Source organism: Dendronephthya gigantea, unplaced genomic scaffold (genome assembly GCF_004324835.1).
Source record: "Dendronephthya gigantea isolate DGI-Jeju-01 unplaced genomic scaffold, DenGig_1.0 000000F, whole genome shotgun sequence".
Taxonomy (NCBI): Eukaryota; Metazoa; Cnidaria; class Anthozoa; order Malacalcyonacea; family Nephtheidae; genus Dendronephthya; species Dendronephthya gigantea.
Window position 1 is genome coordinate 4,083,186 of NW_021163010.1, and position 15,626 is coordinate 4,098,811.

The 15,626-nt window shown below is 36.4% G+C and overlaps 3 protein-coding genes and 1 long non-coding RNA gene across 4 annotated transcripts; all 4 read left to right on the top strand.

Moving 5' to 3' along the window:
- The first annotated feature begins 4,479 nt into the window (after positions 1–4,479).
- LOC114519866 lies at positions 4,480–9,188 on the top strand. Its single transcript, XM_028540048.1, has 9 exons — positions 4,480–5,162; positions 5,293–5,523; positions 5,878–7,167; positions 7,343–7,482; positions 7,565–7,766; positions 7,846–7,950; positions 8,087–8,292; positions 8,602–8,749; positions 8,848–9,188. The coding sequence occupies exons 2-9, from the start codon at positions 5,310–5,312 to the stop codon at positions 9,186–9,188; spliced, it is 2,646 nt and encodes an 881-aa protein (XP_028395849.1). The 5' UTR covers positions 4,480–5,162; positions 5,293–5,309.
- Positions 9,189–9,206: 18 nt separating this feature from the next.
- LOC114519876 lies at positions 9,207–11,181 on the top strand. Its single transcript, XM_028540059.1, has 5 exons — positions 9,207–9,528; positions 9,622–9,758; positions 9,961–10,241; positions 10,663–10,845; positions 10,947–11,181. The coding sequence occupies exons 1-5, from the start codon at positions 9,207–9,209 to the stop codon at positions 11,179–11,181; spliced, it is 1,158 nt and encodes a 385-aa protein (XP_028395860.1).
- A 62-nt stretch (positions 11,182–11,243) lies between these two features.
- Positions 11,244–14,819, top strand: LOC114519898. Its single transcript, XM_028540075.1, has 9 exons — positions 11,244–11,390; positions 11,641–11,694; positions 12,161–12,352; positions 12,449–12,490; positions 12,916–13,005; positions 13,083–13,150; positions 13,625–13,753; positions 14,038–14,094; positions 14,231–14,819. The coding sequence occupies exons 2-9, from the start codon at positions 11,668–11,670 to the stop codon at positions 14,661–14,663; spliced, it is 1,038 nt and encodes a 345-aa protein (XP_028395876.1). The 5' UTR covers positions 11,244–11,390; positions 11,641–11,667; the 3' UTR covers positions 14,664–14,819.
- Positions 13,120–13,705, top strand: LOC114515647. The gene is made up of 3 exons (XR_003686213.1): positions 13,120–13,150; positions 13,450–13,541; positions 13,625–13,705. It is a non-coding gene; the product is annotated as an uncharacterized LOC114515647 (long non-coding RNA).
- Positions 14,820–15,626: the final 807 nt, after the last annotated feature.

Genomic DNA, 15,626 nt, shown 5'->3' on the forward strand with positions numbered 1-15,626 from the left:
TGATCTCGTATATCGGGGACATCATACTCCCAAGACAACTATACCAAGCCAACCCTTTATATGATAAAATTGCAAACAAATAGCAAGCGATAGTGTCTTTTTAATCAATGTTCTATTCGCTATTGCGCACGCACCGGTAGGAAAAGTTAACCCTGGAGGCCGAGACAGTGTAAGGCTACATGGTTCTCCCTACCACTAGGGTTACTCTTTTTCGTAAACAGCGTGTCACACCCACGTTGACCCAACCAGCCGAGACGAGTTTAAAACTTCCTAATACACTGGCGGTCAAAAAGAACTGCTCAAAACAAGTTAAAATGCTCTCAAATGAACGTAACTGTCCCTCTAACAATATATAAGAGTAAATATAGACTAGATACATGCTAAGCTATATGAAATATTAATATTTTGTTGACCCTCCTTCGGCCTTATAATTGATGACGGCCTTACACCGGCGTGGCATACTTCTGTTAAGGTGGTAATCTTAATGCTCAAAAGAAATTCATCCTATATGGACAGTCTTTACAGCTATGCATAAATCATGGACGCTTTATGAATTAATTCCTTTCTTGCACTATCGCTTTCACATTGTCCCACAGATGTTCGATATGGTTAAGGTCTTTTGACTGTGCACTCGAATCCATTTCTGTCACTCCCTCTTCCTGACACCATTGTTTGACTATATCTTGGAAGTGTGGCAGGTTGCATTACATTATTGAAATATTGCTTGGAATAAGAGAATTATCCAAAATTCCTATGAAGCTCTCTCCTATATTCGCTTCTTCTTTATGAATTTGTATCTAAACAGTTCTTTTTGACCGCTAGTGTACAATAAAAGATTGATTGTTACGATTCCTGTTACATACGACAATAGCAACATTTGAGCAGTTCTTTTTGACCGCCAGTGTATAAACACTTGCGTTTCAGCTGCTACAACTGATTATGATCACAAGTTTACCTGGATAACCGAGATCATATAAACAGCGCCTATATAAAGGCCTGATTCAACTACTCATGCCCTAGTTCGGGACCTATTCATAATTCATATTAGAGCCTGGAAACTCGTCTGATGTGAATTCGGTCACAGATAATTTCTCGTCCTAAATTTCCAGTCTAAAGGCTCAACACACGGGTTGAAGGATCGCTGATTCGCACGCTCGACTATCTTGTCTTCTGTTATCCTTTTGTAACTACCTCCTTGCATACCTTTGATTTCAAACATCGCCAACAATAATACACAACCTATTACTACACATGTATATCTACATAGTTCCTTAACCCTATTTGTACCGGGGTTTATTTGATGTTGATATGACCGGGGGTTTGCTGATAGGGCACACCCCTCAGATATTCTGTCGATTACCTGAAATTATCCTTTTAGTTATATTTTTAGGAAGTTTTATCTCTCTTTAACCTAAAATAACAAAAAAGTTTAATTCACATCCAAAATGCTGCGTTTTGGCCCCATTCGATACGACCACCTATCGAAAAATGGCAAAAATCCCTAAATATTCTATGATTTTGGTTCTTTTCTATGAAGACACAAAAACATTTTGGATGTGTTATTTTTTGTTTTTTTAAATTCAAACGACATAGTTTAATGTTATGGCATACCTCTGATGTCCATAAATACTACCATTTTTCTTTTTCATAAATCACCAACCCCCATTTTCCCTATTTTCGGCTCGACACCTTGTTTGACAAATGTCGTCAAACGACCCGATAACTTTGAACTTTTCAAACAAAATTTTCACATTTGTGATATTGTAGAGGAAAAATATTAAAAGTCATAAAAGGGCAAGCGAATGGAATCACTTGTTTGCACGCACCCCCGTGCAAACCCCCGGTATAAATAGAGTTAAAGAGTTTCATCACACACGAATAAAACCCTTTCATTTTCATACGAACCGCATGGTTAGTGGTTGTCCAACAAACTACTAACTACCCCCTCTGTTTATTGGTTACGCCCCTTAATTTACAAAAAATTTTTTACATAAGTTACTCATGACTTTCCCCTTTTTTTCCCTTATTTTTTTCATTCATAAAGGGCTTTCATTCGTACTAACTCTCCTGAGTACTGACGAAGGCCCTCAGGTCGAAACGTCAAGAAGTGTTTTGTCTATTTTAGGCAGTTGTTATACCACATTTGATGCTAAGTTATATTATTTTCATATATTAATTGAAATAGGTAGTGACTACCTATCAAGCTGGGTCTACTGAAAATCTCGAGGATTTTCATTAAAAGCAGATTAAAAGCAACTGAAGCAAGAGAGCTGTTAGATATCAGACTTAATATCTTTAAACTAGCTATATTTTCATATTTCCCACCGTATTTTAGAAAATACGAAGGGAATTTTTCATTCATTGTTAACGATCAATTCGCAAGCTCTTCTTGTGTTTTCATCCAGTTAATTAGTTTCGCTGATGGTTGGAAAGGAGCAATTAGGTATGATCTTTCTTATTACGTAATACAGTTATTAAAATACCCGTTCGCAGAGACATGATAAAAGTATAGTACGACTTACTGGTTGTTCCACCGCACGAATTTTAAGCAAAATAAAAATACTATTGTGGTTGGTTGGGTGGATGTACAATACGCACATAACGAGAAAGTAACCAATTTGAAAAATGTGGTTGTATCCTCGGAGATTCAAAAAAGACAAATTTCTAACTAGAAACAAACTGTCAGATCATTATATTTTGATGAAACAAGAAAATTTTGCTCAGTTTGTGGGACAACTGTTGTTACTGCCATGCTACAATATTTCATGCATTGACAGGATTTTCTGCATATTATAGCTACTAAATTGGATTTGGACGCATGGTTATTAAGTAGACTAAAAACCACTTGTAGTTTGAAATAAATGTCACTAACTGGTGGAATCGTTTGGAATCACGTTCGATAATAATACACAGCTATCATTAATAATATTGATAGTATTAATTTAATGTTAATCTAATTTGAAGTGTGTAATTCCATTCGAAATTAAGACCCTTCAAAACCCCTGTAATAATTTAATATTATAGCCTGTGATGATTTTCCTTAAAACGAGGAATATTGCGAAATGGCTTGTACCCGTCTAAGTAAACTGTGTGTTTTTAACTTGCACTGAGAAAGGAAATTTTCATAGAATTTTCGCAGTCATGTATCCGATATTGTAAGTATAGGTGTGGCAAAGATTGGAAAATGTGGAATTTCACAAAATGAAAGTACTTATCGTTATGTCAATATTCAATATGCAGTGCATATGAAAGCAGCAATTTTAACTACAAGGGGCTCTCTGCCAGCAGGCTGAAAATTGTAAAAGAGGTAAACATTGCGAAGAGATGATCCTTCTTCAATACACCCCTACTGTTTTGCACAATGTTCACTTTAAAAGAGCCCCTGCAGGATTGCGTCTTTCATCCAATTATATTTCATCCCTGTTTACAAATTTACTATATTTCCACATAAATGAATATATATGAATATATATAATACACCATAACTCTACTGACGAACATGCATGACATTTGACACATTTTCACGACACTGCATGTTATGCCAGGCTCGGATCAGTTGCAGGGGTCAGAATAGAGAATATACCATGTCTCACGGTTGTTTTTTGAGAAAAACTAGACGAAAATCATTAAAATTTTAAATTTATATGTATAATAGACAAAGAGCCGTGCCTCACTTCGCGTCGGTGTCTGACTGTATAAATGTAAAAGAAAAAAAATATCTTGGCATGTTATGTGGCGTGCTCAAGCCCCTATGATTTATTTTAAGTAGATACGTACAGATTATACAATTATATATAATGCTATATTTACTATCAACTTCTATATTTATATATATATATCTCGGAAGCATTTGCAATGGTGCATCCGCGGCATCTAGCTGTTCCTTATTCTATTAGTGTTAGTCTATATTTACAGTTAATCCTATAATAATCAATTATCCGATGTCCGTTACACCATCCCCTTATCCAGCATTATCCGATATCCGTTACACCCTTCTCGTCTCGAGGACGATGTCGCCTGTTTTATAAGTCAAATGAGTTTATCAGTTTTGAGTTGTAAGTCAATAAGGTATGGGCTCGTATGCTAATAAAGAAAGAGTCCTTTCATTTTTCGTCTGGTTAGGAGTATTCGTCAATAATCCAGTCTTAATACTTTAGAATTTCAAGCGGTTGTATATATGCATGTGTTCCTATGTACAGAGTGGGACAATACCACCGAAGTAAAGTCCGCCGCACACGAGAGCTATCAGTGGAGCTAACGACCTCGCGGGACAGTTAGCTGATAACTCAGCCTGAAAACCATTCGCACACGGGAGAAACTTGCCGCTCGAGGCGATTTCCTCATAAACCCATCCGCACACGAGAGTAACTTGCTGGGCTAACATGCAGCCTCGCGAGGTCTTAAAACTCAAATGTTTTTTAAATTTTTTTCAATTTTTTGAAAATTTCCTAACGTTTGTTTTATCTCAGTTGTCATAAATGTCCCCTAAATAACTGCTTAATAAGGCAATTTGAAAATTAAAATCAAAATTGTGGTAGGAAGGTTAGAAATTATCCTAATTAGAAGCCTTTGCAGACATACACTGGCACTGGTAGAAATGCAGGAAATTTTTTTAACTCATAACTCATTGACTCTGTTCAACTGAGTTCAATGAGTTATATATTGTATATATAATGCTATATTTATCAGTATCAACTTCTATATTTATAAAATCTCGGAAGCACTTGCAATGGTGCATCCGCGGCAACTAACTAGTTGTTCCTTATTCTATTAGTGTTAGTCTATATTTACATTTAATCCTAATAATCAATTATCCGATGTCCGTTACACCATCCTCTTACCATTTTCCGATATCCGTTACACCCTTCTCGGTTCTTAAAACTCAAATGTTCAAAATTTTTAAATTTTCAAGTGATGTCTAAGTCTAGCAGGTCGAGCACAACAGGAATTAAGTTATCAGTATCAACAGGAAGTTTACTTCGTGGGATAAAAAACCACTCCCCGACCTGGTTATATAAGGGGAGAATTTAAGAACTCCTAAGCTAAGCACAATAATTCGATGCTGGTTTAAAGCAACATTGTATGCATGAACATGCAGTTGCTAAACGGAAACCATTAGAAGAACAAGGTAGAAAAAACAGCAACTTGTCTCACAATTAAATGTAAGTATTTTATTTGGTTACTTTATTAGATAATATGAATAAGCACTGAACGAAGTGATAATATACAAGACATAAATTACCTGTAACACATGTGTCAAATTATTTTACTTTTTCACCAATTGTGTTTTAGCGAGGTTTTACTTGTCAATGGCAATGAATTCTATATCATCCGTATGGAGAAGCAGCATAACGGAAGTTCCAGGAGATATATTTCAGCGATGTACTTCAGAAAGCTGTGAGTGCGGAGGTAAACTGTTTCATTGCCCACTATGTACTCCAACGAAAATCAAAGGATTGAAACGATGCAAGTTGCTTAAACATTTTCATGCTATTCACTGGAAAACAAGAATCTCTTTTGACGGTAAGCTGTATGTATAGTTATAGTCATTTTTACCAAGTCATATAGATTACACGGCCAGCAAAAGGATGTGGAATGACCACCGTCTCAGGATAATTATCAGTATAGACTACATATAGTTCATTCCATGCATGCATGCAAGAGTTGTTCGTGCAATTACTTGATACAACGAAGGCCGAAATGTTTGTGCATGGAAGTTAATGAATTTTTTACTTCACCTAATCATAGCAAATTTTATGTAATTGAGGACGTCACTTCATAATGCACTTGGCTATAAATATGTAGCTCATACTTTTAAGTTCTGGTTAATTTTAGAATGGACTGTTTCAAGATCATGTTTTCTTTTACCTATTTTAGAATTTGTCATTTTAAGATGTCGGCTTGAATGCATTTCCTCAGACGGAAGCATGGTTAACAATGTTTCGCATTTTCACTGTTGCTCCTGTGATAGAATTTTCGAGCGAACGGACTCGTTTACTAATCATTTGTATTCCCACAAGAGGCAAACTCTTGCTCGCGACGAATCACTTACGGGACAGTCGCAAACATCTGACTTACAGGATCGTGAATCGCGCACGAGTTCAAGCGACATTAATAACCAGCAAGGTACTTTAGAGTGCGAGTCGTGTTTGAAATGTTTTTCATCCAAAAAATCACTTCGGAACCACATAAAATACATTCATGTCACACCCGATTACATAAATGCTAACAGACATCTTTACGGAGTTTGCGTTGATTCGCGCAAGGGACTGTATTTGGTAAGACGCTCATTTAGTGGCACTAGTCATCCTATTCATGTTCTTCACAGCTTTGGAAGCGAAGGTGGATTCTCATGCGAATTAGACGAATGTAGGGAGGTTTCTAAGACAGCGAGAAGAAGCGGGAATCCAAATTTTACTTGCTGTCATTTGAAAAGCGTGCCGTACGTTTCGGAACCATTCAAAGGGCCACCTAAAATTACACGAAGAGCACTCGAAGAACTAATTGTTAAAATGAAGTGGCTTAAACAAAGCAGAGAACAAGAATGCCTTCAAGCACAAATGGTAGCAGAAAGTGCAAGCGCGCCGCTGATTGTCGAGTTTTGCAACAAAAACGAAACTTCAAACAGATTTCGCCACTTCTCAGTATATGTCGGAGAAGTACACCATTATTCCCGATTTAAAAGAGTGGTAGTGTCGTTCGATATTACTTTAAATAAATGGTCTTGCGGTTGCTGCCGTTTGAAGGTCACCTGCGTCCATAAAGCTATCGGAAAGTGGTATCTATATCAGGTGAGACCAGATGATTTGTCCAATGACAGTACACCACAAGAATCAGAAACCGCGGCAATAAACGACTACGGAAACGATGTCAGTGAAAGCGAATCGGTAGATAATCCAGCCGAAGAAGAGACTCTTTTTGTAAACGTTGGAGAGTACCCCCCAAACGATTTACAGCTAACCAGAATGGTAGAATACATATATTCAGCGAAGAGAATTCCGCCATCTCTACCACGATCATTGACACATGATGCTGATGTTCTGTCCTTTCCACGTGTTCTGGTACCAACAGAAGAAACGTGCTGCAATTGCGAAGGTATTGCCCTTAGCAAAGAGAAATTGATTACACGGAAAGGAAAGATATTTACTTTAACCAAAGTTATTGAAGGTAAGTTTGTGCTAAATTAATGCACCCAGAGCTTTCGATAACACATCACGCTCAATATTTATAATTATGCAGTCAGCTACGTAAACATGGCGTTCAAATTGAAAAGGGTATTATTTCATGGTTACGGAATTTCTTTCAAAATGCAAAAATAAACAAAACATGTTATATTTTTCAGATGTTGAACTATGTTACAAATCATGTCCACAATGTGGACTGATATACCGATATCAGGAGTATACGGATGGGCTTCATAACTTTGACGATTACCATTGCTTTAGTCTAAGCTTCCTGTTGCTGTTACGAGCATTTGTCGAGGTAAGCTGGTAGAGAAGCCAAAAATGAGTGACTCCTGCACCTGCAGGACTCGACTGATAAAGTTATATTTAAATTATTGCAGGAGCATACAGCATTAGGAAGAGTCGCATCAGCAGTTGGTAGCACTGCCGGAGTGAAACTTAATCAAACCGTTGTGCGAAATGCTTACTATCACTTCGAAGCTCTTACTGAACACATATACGATTTTACATGTGTGCTCTGCGGAAATCACCCTCCACATCTAAACTGGGATCTCTGCAAGAAAGGGTGTTTCTCAATCGCACGTAAGTGCACCGTCTTGTTCTCTATATATATACATATATTAAGGCCTAAATACGTTATATATTTTTTATCAAAAAATAGTTAGCGATCTAGATATTCCACCTGAATGTGACGACTCAGACCGTGTAAGCATTAGAGAGTTCTGGAAAAGTGTTGAAGTGATGCATTTAGCAAGAGGTGTAAACGGTAAGTATATATGGACCTAGTTACATCTATATCCGCACGTAATACAAAAATATACTAAATTTGTCAACTTCGCCTGGCTAAAACCTAATAAAACTTTTATACTAATTTAAAACTTTAATTCACACCCAAAATATAGCGAACAAGAGTTCCTCATTTCAAGTGAAGGCCAACTACCAGTTCTGGGCTCCATGGATTGGTCCGCACACAAGAAAAGGGGACAGTGCATATAACACGGAGTACAGAAAGTGTCATAGAATCCCAGAAAGTGACCAGGTGCTTGAGGATATGAATTTAACAACATATTCTGAAGAGGATCTACTGGACATGATGAATTTTGCGCAGGTATAGATTAAAAAACATGAGTTCATACAAATCTCTAAACCAAGCATGCTTGCATGCATTAACGAAGTCTCAGGTTCAGTTATCGCGGATGCAATCTTAAAATTGGCTAAACCTGTCATAACTGTCCCCACAATGATTATTTGAATTAAAAATACGATTCTCAACAAATGTCTCACATAACAAACACTTCACACGATAATATTTGCATTTTTCTAATTTTGCAAAAGCTTTTTGACATGCATGAATGTTGAACCCGTGCATGAAATTAATGTTGCTATATCAACGTCAATGTTTTTTTCTATATAATAGGTCCATGTGTTGCAGAGGTTGTGTGGTCAGCTGGGAGCGAAAGGCAGTTCACATCTACCCAAAAACGACGTTATATCATTCCTGAGAAAGAAGTTGAATGTACCAACACACTACAAAAAGATATTTACAAAGATATGGGGAGCGTCGGGTAAGTGTTTTAATGACTAGTTTTATACGTTTACATGCAGAATTGTAAAGCGACGATTTGACTGATTTGTATGATTTTCCTGCTTGTTATCTTTTTAGGTGGATGGGCGTCAGGCTCTTGTCCGCACAACAGAATTTATGCGATCAAGTTCGTCCTCAGAAGCGAGGGACCGCGGGATTATTCAGACCTTCTTCGATCTTTTAAGTATCCACCTACATTCAACGTATCTGACATCCCACAAAGACTTGCCCACCTGATGAATCGACTTGAGCCAGGTTTTTTCAATCCTAACGAAGGAAAACCCTTTCCTTCATCGGACGAAAATATCCGACTGGCGACAGATGGCAAACTGAAAAAACACTTTCCATGGTGGACATGTTCAGCACTTACCAATGCCAACGCTGGTTTAACGACTGATGACACACATCCAATGACATGAACGAAAGAGCGTTACAGCATGTATGACAGATTCCACGAGAAAAATTCCAACAACCCAGACGATGTGCTTCGACGATTAGTGATATGCCCGCAGCTCCACGCAAATGTAAACAGCGAGTCGCACGAACAACTTCACAGTGTAATGAACAAAGACAACTATTTCCTCAACATGATGCAACCGGCTACACACGTATTCATGAAACGACTTCTTGTTCATCTGCGAAACAAGAAAAAAAACAACGAGGAGATCGGTCGTCAAGAGCAGGCCCTACAAAAGCATGGATTAGTAGCACATACGACTGTTGATTCATTAGGAAGGATCATTATCGCTGGAAATATAGGTAGAGCATTATTGTATTAGGCCTACGCATATATACCTATTCACATTTATATTACAAAAGAGGGGTGTGATACACTGCCTTATTTCCCTGCAGATGCTGCTTTTGGGACACATTCAAGTGACGAGAATACGGTTAGCAGTCCTACTGGCAATGTCAATGAAGCGAGAGTTGACGACCCTTGGGAAAGGGAAGAATTGACGGAAGAACCTGACGTTCGGTTTATACCTCGAGTAAGGATCTTTTTTTATAATTGTGCATGCATATTTATCACTATATATAAGTTGCTTAATTTCTTCATTAAGTACCGTTAGTAAAATTTATTAAATTCATATAATTGTATGTAATCCGAAAATTGTCATTTTCTCTAATCATGTAGCTATAACTATAAAAGAGGTCAGTACTATACCCACTGTTGCACTCTTTCTTTTGAAGGGACTAGAAAATCCACCGAAGAAAAATCGTTGCTTTGTAAACAGCTTATTGCAATGTCTGGCATCGTGTATTCCAGTGAAATCCCCCAGCGGAAGCGACCTTTCGTGGTTGTTGTTTTACTTAGCCCGAACATACATCGAAGTTAGACAAGAAGATGTATCCCAGAAATTGGAGAGCCTTGCGTCTAAACTCGTGAATTCGAACGATCCCGATGATCCAGGCGATTTTCTTTATAGTCTTTTACGCTACACTTCGTCTGTAGGCGATGAAGCACTGCAGAGGTAATGTATAAAGTAATTAACATGTCGTTGAACAGACTTCTATCTGTATACATACAGGGTGAATAAAAACTGATCACTGTTCAAATACAAATTTGCCGCATATTTGGCGAATCATTAATCGTGAATCTAAAAGAGAAATCTTGTTGGCGCTGGAAGTTAAAATGTATTCTAATTGTTCGAGATGATAAAACTGTTATCAACTGCGCCTGTTGGAAATTCTTCAATTAGGAAAATTATTATGAGCATCAGTTTTTTATACTCACCCTATAAATTATTCAAAAAAACAAAAGTGATATAGCAACAATATTATATACAATTAATTTAGTATAATACCTATCTGTTGCTTGACTCAATTATAAATGTTCCGATCTATTGATATCGCATGGCATCAATATAAAACATCCATTCCATTAAAAATCAGTGCCTGTCGTGGAGTTGAAAGGGTGCAGTTAGTATGCCGAAGCTGTGGAAAACATAACGAGCACCAGGATGTTGCCTTCACAGTTTTAAACCTGCCAAGTAGAGAAAAATGTCTTCAAACGGTGGAAAATATGCTGCTAAACAACTTCGAGCTGGAAGATAAGGATCTTAAATCTTCATTTTGGTACGGATATATAGTATAGCATTTCGTCGTTAGTATAATATACATTGTGATTATGCTTTAGTATATACGATAGACTATTGAGACATGTTGATTAATTATAGTGTCTGTGAAGAAAAAGAGAAAGATATCGTAGAATTGCGACAGCCAATGAAACTACCATCGAGTCTAATTTGCAACATCCTCCCAGTAACAAAGAATGGGGAAAAACAGCATGTTCGCCTTAAGTTACAAGAATTAATTGGCGTTCACGACTTGTTGGGACGAAGACATACATACAAACTTTCAGCTTTTAGTAAGTATAAATGTATATTCAAACGATTTGAAAAGCGGGCTTGATTTCTTTTGTACGGGCTTCGCGTTGACGTGTCAATTTAAATGTCTCATATAGACACACTATGGAATTGATGCAAAAGAGGGTCATTTCAACTGTACGGTTTTACGAAATAAAAGGTGGTTTCTAATCGACGACAAACTGGTCAAGCCACAACAGTTGTGCGAAACCATCTTCAACGGAGACGTATATATGCTGTTTTACAGCTCAGAAGGTTTGCTATAAATACGTTTTGAAAAAACCTATAAGTATAAGTGTAAGATCAACTATATATAAACATACGACAGACCATTCCGACAAACGTTTACCTAACTGTCACAGCCATATTGGATTTTTATTAATTATTATTATCCTTTAAGCGTGGTGTAAGCCTATAATCAACCCTTTACTGGTTACGCTCCTGAATGTTAGCAGTCTTCATTTTAATCTAAATTTAAAAAGATAGGAATGTGTTTTTTATTTAGAACATTTTGAGGTTCAAATTATGACTGATGAAAGTACATCGATATCAGAGCAAGGTGCATATTTTTATATTTTAAACTTTTTGTTGGCGATTTGATCCCCGTAGGCGCGTCTTGGCTTGAGCCGTTATATATATTATATATCTCATAAATAAAATTCTAAATGGACATCTGATCTCGAATTATAACTAACGATACTATACAGTACGATTACTTTAATCGGTAAAGAAACGTTACTTCTTGATATATAACGCATTGTTAAGACCGAAAAACGGTAATAAATTCTTAATCAATGGATAAAACAATAGATAATTTATCTTATTACTCAAAATATGTTTCAGACCAGATAAAGGATAAAATGGAAGTAACGACACCTCCGAGTCCACCTGAATGTGTACAGGACAGTACACTCACAGAAAAGGTTTTGTTGAAACCATATCCTGCATGATCTTTGTTCGATTTACCAACGCTCTAAACGTTTTAGTATAAACAGTGTATAAAATCCATTCATTCCTTGACGTAGGTTGAGAGGTATTGGGACTTGCGCAAGGGACATCAGCTACATCACATTGTGTCACACATCAACGGAACGCTGTTAATGTATTACGACATCAAGCTGCTTGACCAAGCGCCTTCCGACTATGAAAAAACATTGCTTGAACAATACGCAACCAAACATGGAGAAACGTATAACGAAGGATGGCTAAATGATAAGGTTATCACTGGTGTAATTGATATAGTATTCCGAGAACCCACATAGTTACAGTAACTCACATCATGAATAAACATGTATTTTTCTATTGAAATTTAGATAATAAACAATTTTCTAATCGACGTACAAAGAAAATCTCAGGTAGGGGAAAGTAAACTACTGTCTGTACTGAAACTAGAATAATAACTGCAGATAGTGTTCTTAACAGTTTATTATATGAACAAGAGTAGTTTACTGGGAACTAAAACACTAGTGGAATGCTCATACGCCACTACATCAGGGACCAGGTGCGCGTATTTTTCGTATGTCACACTGAGGATTGAGGAATAACATTCAAAATATTTTTCGCTTAAATCAATATAATAAACAGAACATTATACGGTTCGCTTGAAGATATGGCACTCGTGTCAAAAACAATTTCTCACTCGTTCGGTGCGCTCACTCGTGAGATTGTTTTTGCTACTCGAACATAAAATCCGTGCTATATCCTCTATATTTAAATAAGACCACTTGGTATTCCTTATTTTGTGATATATATTAATCAGCTAAATATTTATCTTTACTAGGGTACCAATCGTGTAGCAGTCATGAGCAGCTTCATGTACACAAAACTATGTAAATATGGCGTCCATTCCATAACGAAATGGATTCAAAAGGTATGGATTCGTTTCTTTCAAAATAATGCTTTATACTGTATATTGCTCAACGCTGATTTCTGTGTGGGATCTTTCAGAACCCATTCTTTAAAGCAGACCTGTGCTTCATACCAATAAATTGGACAATAATCACTGGAGTCTTGGGGTAAGTAATTTTTTAAATGCGAGTATAATAGCAAAAAAACAGGGTTTTTTTAATTTTGTAATGGAAAGTAGTAAACATAAAGACTTCATTTAAAAACAAGTGCCTTTTGAACTGCGTAGAACCGCATAGAACCTGCGATAGAATACAATATACATACAGTATATGCCTCTGTTTCAAAAATTTAGAAAACAAATATTTTATTTAGTCAGGTTCCTAAAAAAATAAATTCAACTCAATAAATTTACGTTTTAGGCAATACTTTTCACTTCTGGACTGTTGTTCTAAATTAATCCTTATAGGTAGTGGACTTTACTTCATGTACCATATTTCTTTATGACCCTATGGCTATGGCGATGTTAAGAGAAGAGAGAAGCTTCCACAAAAAAATTAGGTAGGCCTTCAATGGACAGATAAATTAGGTGTTAAAAAATGTTTTGACATGGATGTATTACTTAACATTCACTCAACTTATAGATTACTGATAGCACACCTTCAAGCAATATGCCCAGAAATGAGTCCACCAGATGTTAAATATTTTGATAACTCCACAAAATTTGACCCAGACAACTTGATGGAAGTTCATGTGGGGTTTTTGTATGCATGGTAAGTGAAAAATACATTTGATATAAATTATCTAATATATTATAGTTATGTTTTTCCCATTGCTTCAATTACTGTAATGTCTAGCGGCATATTTTGTTGTTAGGTAGCTGATTATATGGTCAATGGTTTGGATGTGAACTTTACACAGGTAATTATATCGAAGTACAATTTCTGGTAACTACATTATTTAAACCACAGAAAAACCCCTGCTGTATTTTAATATGTTTAAATTTATGATAAATCATATTGCATTTTTTACCTAAAGGAAGACATACATGTTTAAGGAAATACATGGCAGTTCGCCTAGCAAATCCTCAAAAAAACGTCCAAATACCAATAAGGTCAGTTAAATGGATGTCACTTAAAATCTATTGTTGACATAATGGAATTTGTTGAGAACTATTCTCACTAACACATACTCTAAATTTTGGGTAGCTAGTAAAAGACAATTCATTTACAAGTACCAATTGCTTTTAGGAAACAAACTGAACATTGCAATGAGGATGACCATGCCACATACACACTTAAAGCAAAGGTTAGAAATATTCTGTCTCTATCAGATGATGGCTTAGAGTCTGTCTTTAAAGAAGTATTAAATGAAGGTGATAAAGGATTCTTAACAATTAGCTTGGTTTGTAAGCGATTTAGACAGATAGTGGGAAGAGACTCTTTTAGACGCACCACTCACTTCGCCTGGTTAAACAGTGTGTGGGAATGGAATTCATCATCAAAAGAATTCAAAGAGGAGAATTACAAAATGTATGAAATAAAAACTTGTTTTCAATGTGGCATGTCATTTAAAGAAATGTATGGCTTTATTGGAAATGGTAAATATGGCGAGTTCAGAAAATTTTACTCAACTCTTGAATATCCAGGATTCTGCAGTAAAGAGTGCATTAAAGAAAGCTAATTAATAAAGTTGGAAGTAATTACATCAGGACTATATATGGCATAAACCTTTAAGAAAACATCATGTTTCATAATATCTGTTTAACATAATACCAGGCTGATATTTTCACAGATAGCTGCCACTGTTAAGCTGGTTTTCCACTAGCAATATTTTTGCGAAGCGACTTTATTCCTTTGTATTTGAGCAATTTGTTCCAGATGGTTGCAGTTAAGAGCTCTGGAACAAATGTAAAATTTATATCGATTCGCACGAATAATATCGCTAGTGGAAAACCGGCTTTAGACACCCTTGATGGTCATTGTGTACATAATATACTGACAACTCCACAAATTTATCAGAATCTTCTTTCACCTATGTCCTTATGAAACATTTCAATTGGACTTTGCTAAAGCCCAAGGGAAATTTTCATTGTCTTTGAAAATATCAACTTAAAATTTGTTTGTAAATATATGCTAGTATTTAGTTGAACATTGTTGTCCATTTATAATATTCACATCTATATAAATCACATGTAAAATATTCACAATTATATAGTTTTAATATATATTTTTTACTTACACGATCTGCGCTGTATTTTTCCTTAGTAGTCTCAGACATTTTCTATTGGCAATGCTTAAACTCCCAATCCTTCCTTAAGCCAACTTGTCATATAGATCTCACTTTTTAAATATCTTTAAAATGGTCCGACATGTTGAATTAGAAAACAGATTTTTACTCAATAATGGCGGCATTGCATATCACTCCTCTATGTATCACTCCATATATGGCCGGGGCTCTCTCGTGTAATTGGGTCTTCTCGTGCGGGTCTTCTCCGGTAATTGACACTGCCAAACCCTGCTCTAATTATACGGGCACCACGGTTGGTTCAGGGCCAGAGGAGGTTGGACAGCTGTCACGTGAATTTCTCGACCAATGAGATTGCGCTATTTTCCAAGCGTGCTTGCGAAGATTTTGAGCGAGAAA

What these genes read in the sequence shown, in the direction of transcription:
- LOC114519866 (XM_028540048.1), top strand. Translation starts at nt 5,310, where the DNA reads ATGGCAATGAATTCTATATCATCCGTATGGAGAAGCAGCATAACGGAA. An exon ending in TTTAACCAAAGTTATTGAAG is followed by an intron (nt 7,168 to 7,342) that starts GTAAGTTTGTGC and finishes TATATTTTTCAG; the next exon opens with ATGTTGAACTATGTTACAAA. An exon ending in TGTTACGAGCATTTGTCGAG is followed by an intron (nt 7,483 to 7,564) that starts GTAAGCTGGTAG and finishes AAATTATTGCAG; the next exon opens with GAGCATACAGCATTAGGAAG.
- LOC114519876 (XM_028540059.1), top strand. Translation starts at nt 9,207, where the DNA reads ATGTATGACAGATTCCACGAGAAAAATTCCAACAACCCAGACGATGTG. An exon ending in CATTATCGCTGGAAATATAG is followed by an intron (nt 9,529 to 9,621) that starts GTAGAGCATTAT and finishes ATTTCCCTGCAG; the next exon opens with ATGCTGCTTTTGGGACACAT. An exon ending in GGCGATGAAGCACTGCAGAG is followed by an intron (nt 10,242 to 10,662) that starts GTAATGTATAAA and finishes ATTAAAAATCAG; the next exon opens with TGCCTGTCGTGGAGTTGAAA.
- LOC114519898 (XM_028540075.1), top strand. Translation starts at nt 11,668, where the DNA reads ATGAAAGTACATCGATATCAGAGCAAG. An exon ending in TACATCGATATCAGAGCAAG is followed by an intron (nt 11,695 to 12,160) that starts GTGCATATTTTT and finishes TCCTTGACGTAG; the next exon opens with GTTGAGAGGTATTGGGACTT. An exon ending in TAACGAAATGGATTCAAAAG is followed by an intron (nt 13,006 to 13,082) that starts GTATGGATTCGT and finishes GGGATCTTTCAG; the next exon opens with AACCCATTCTTTAAAGCAGA.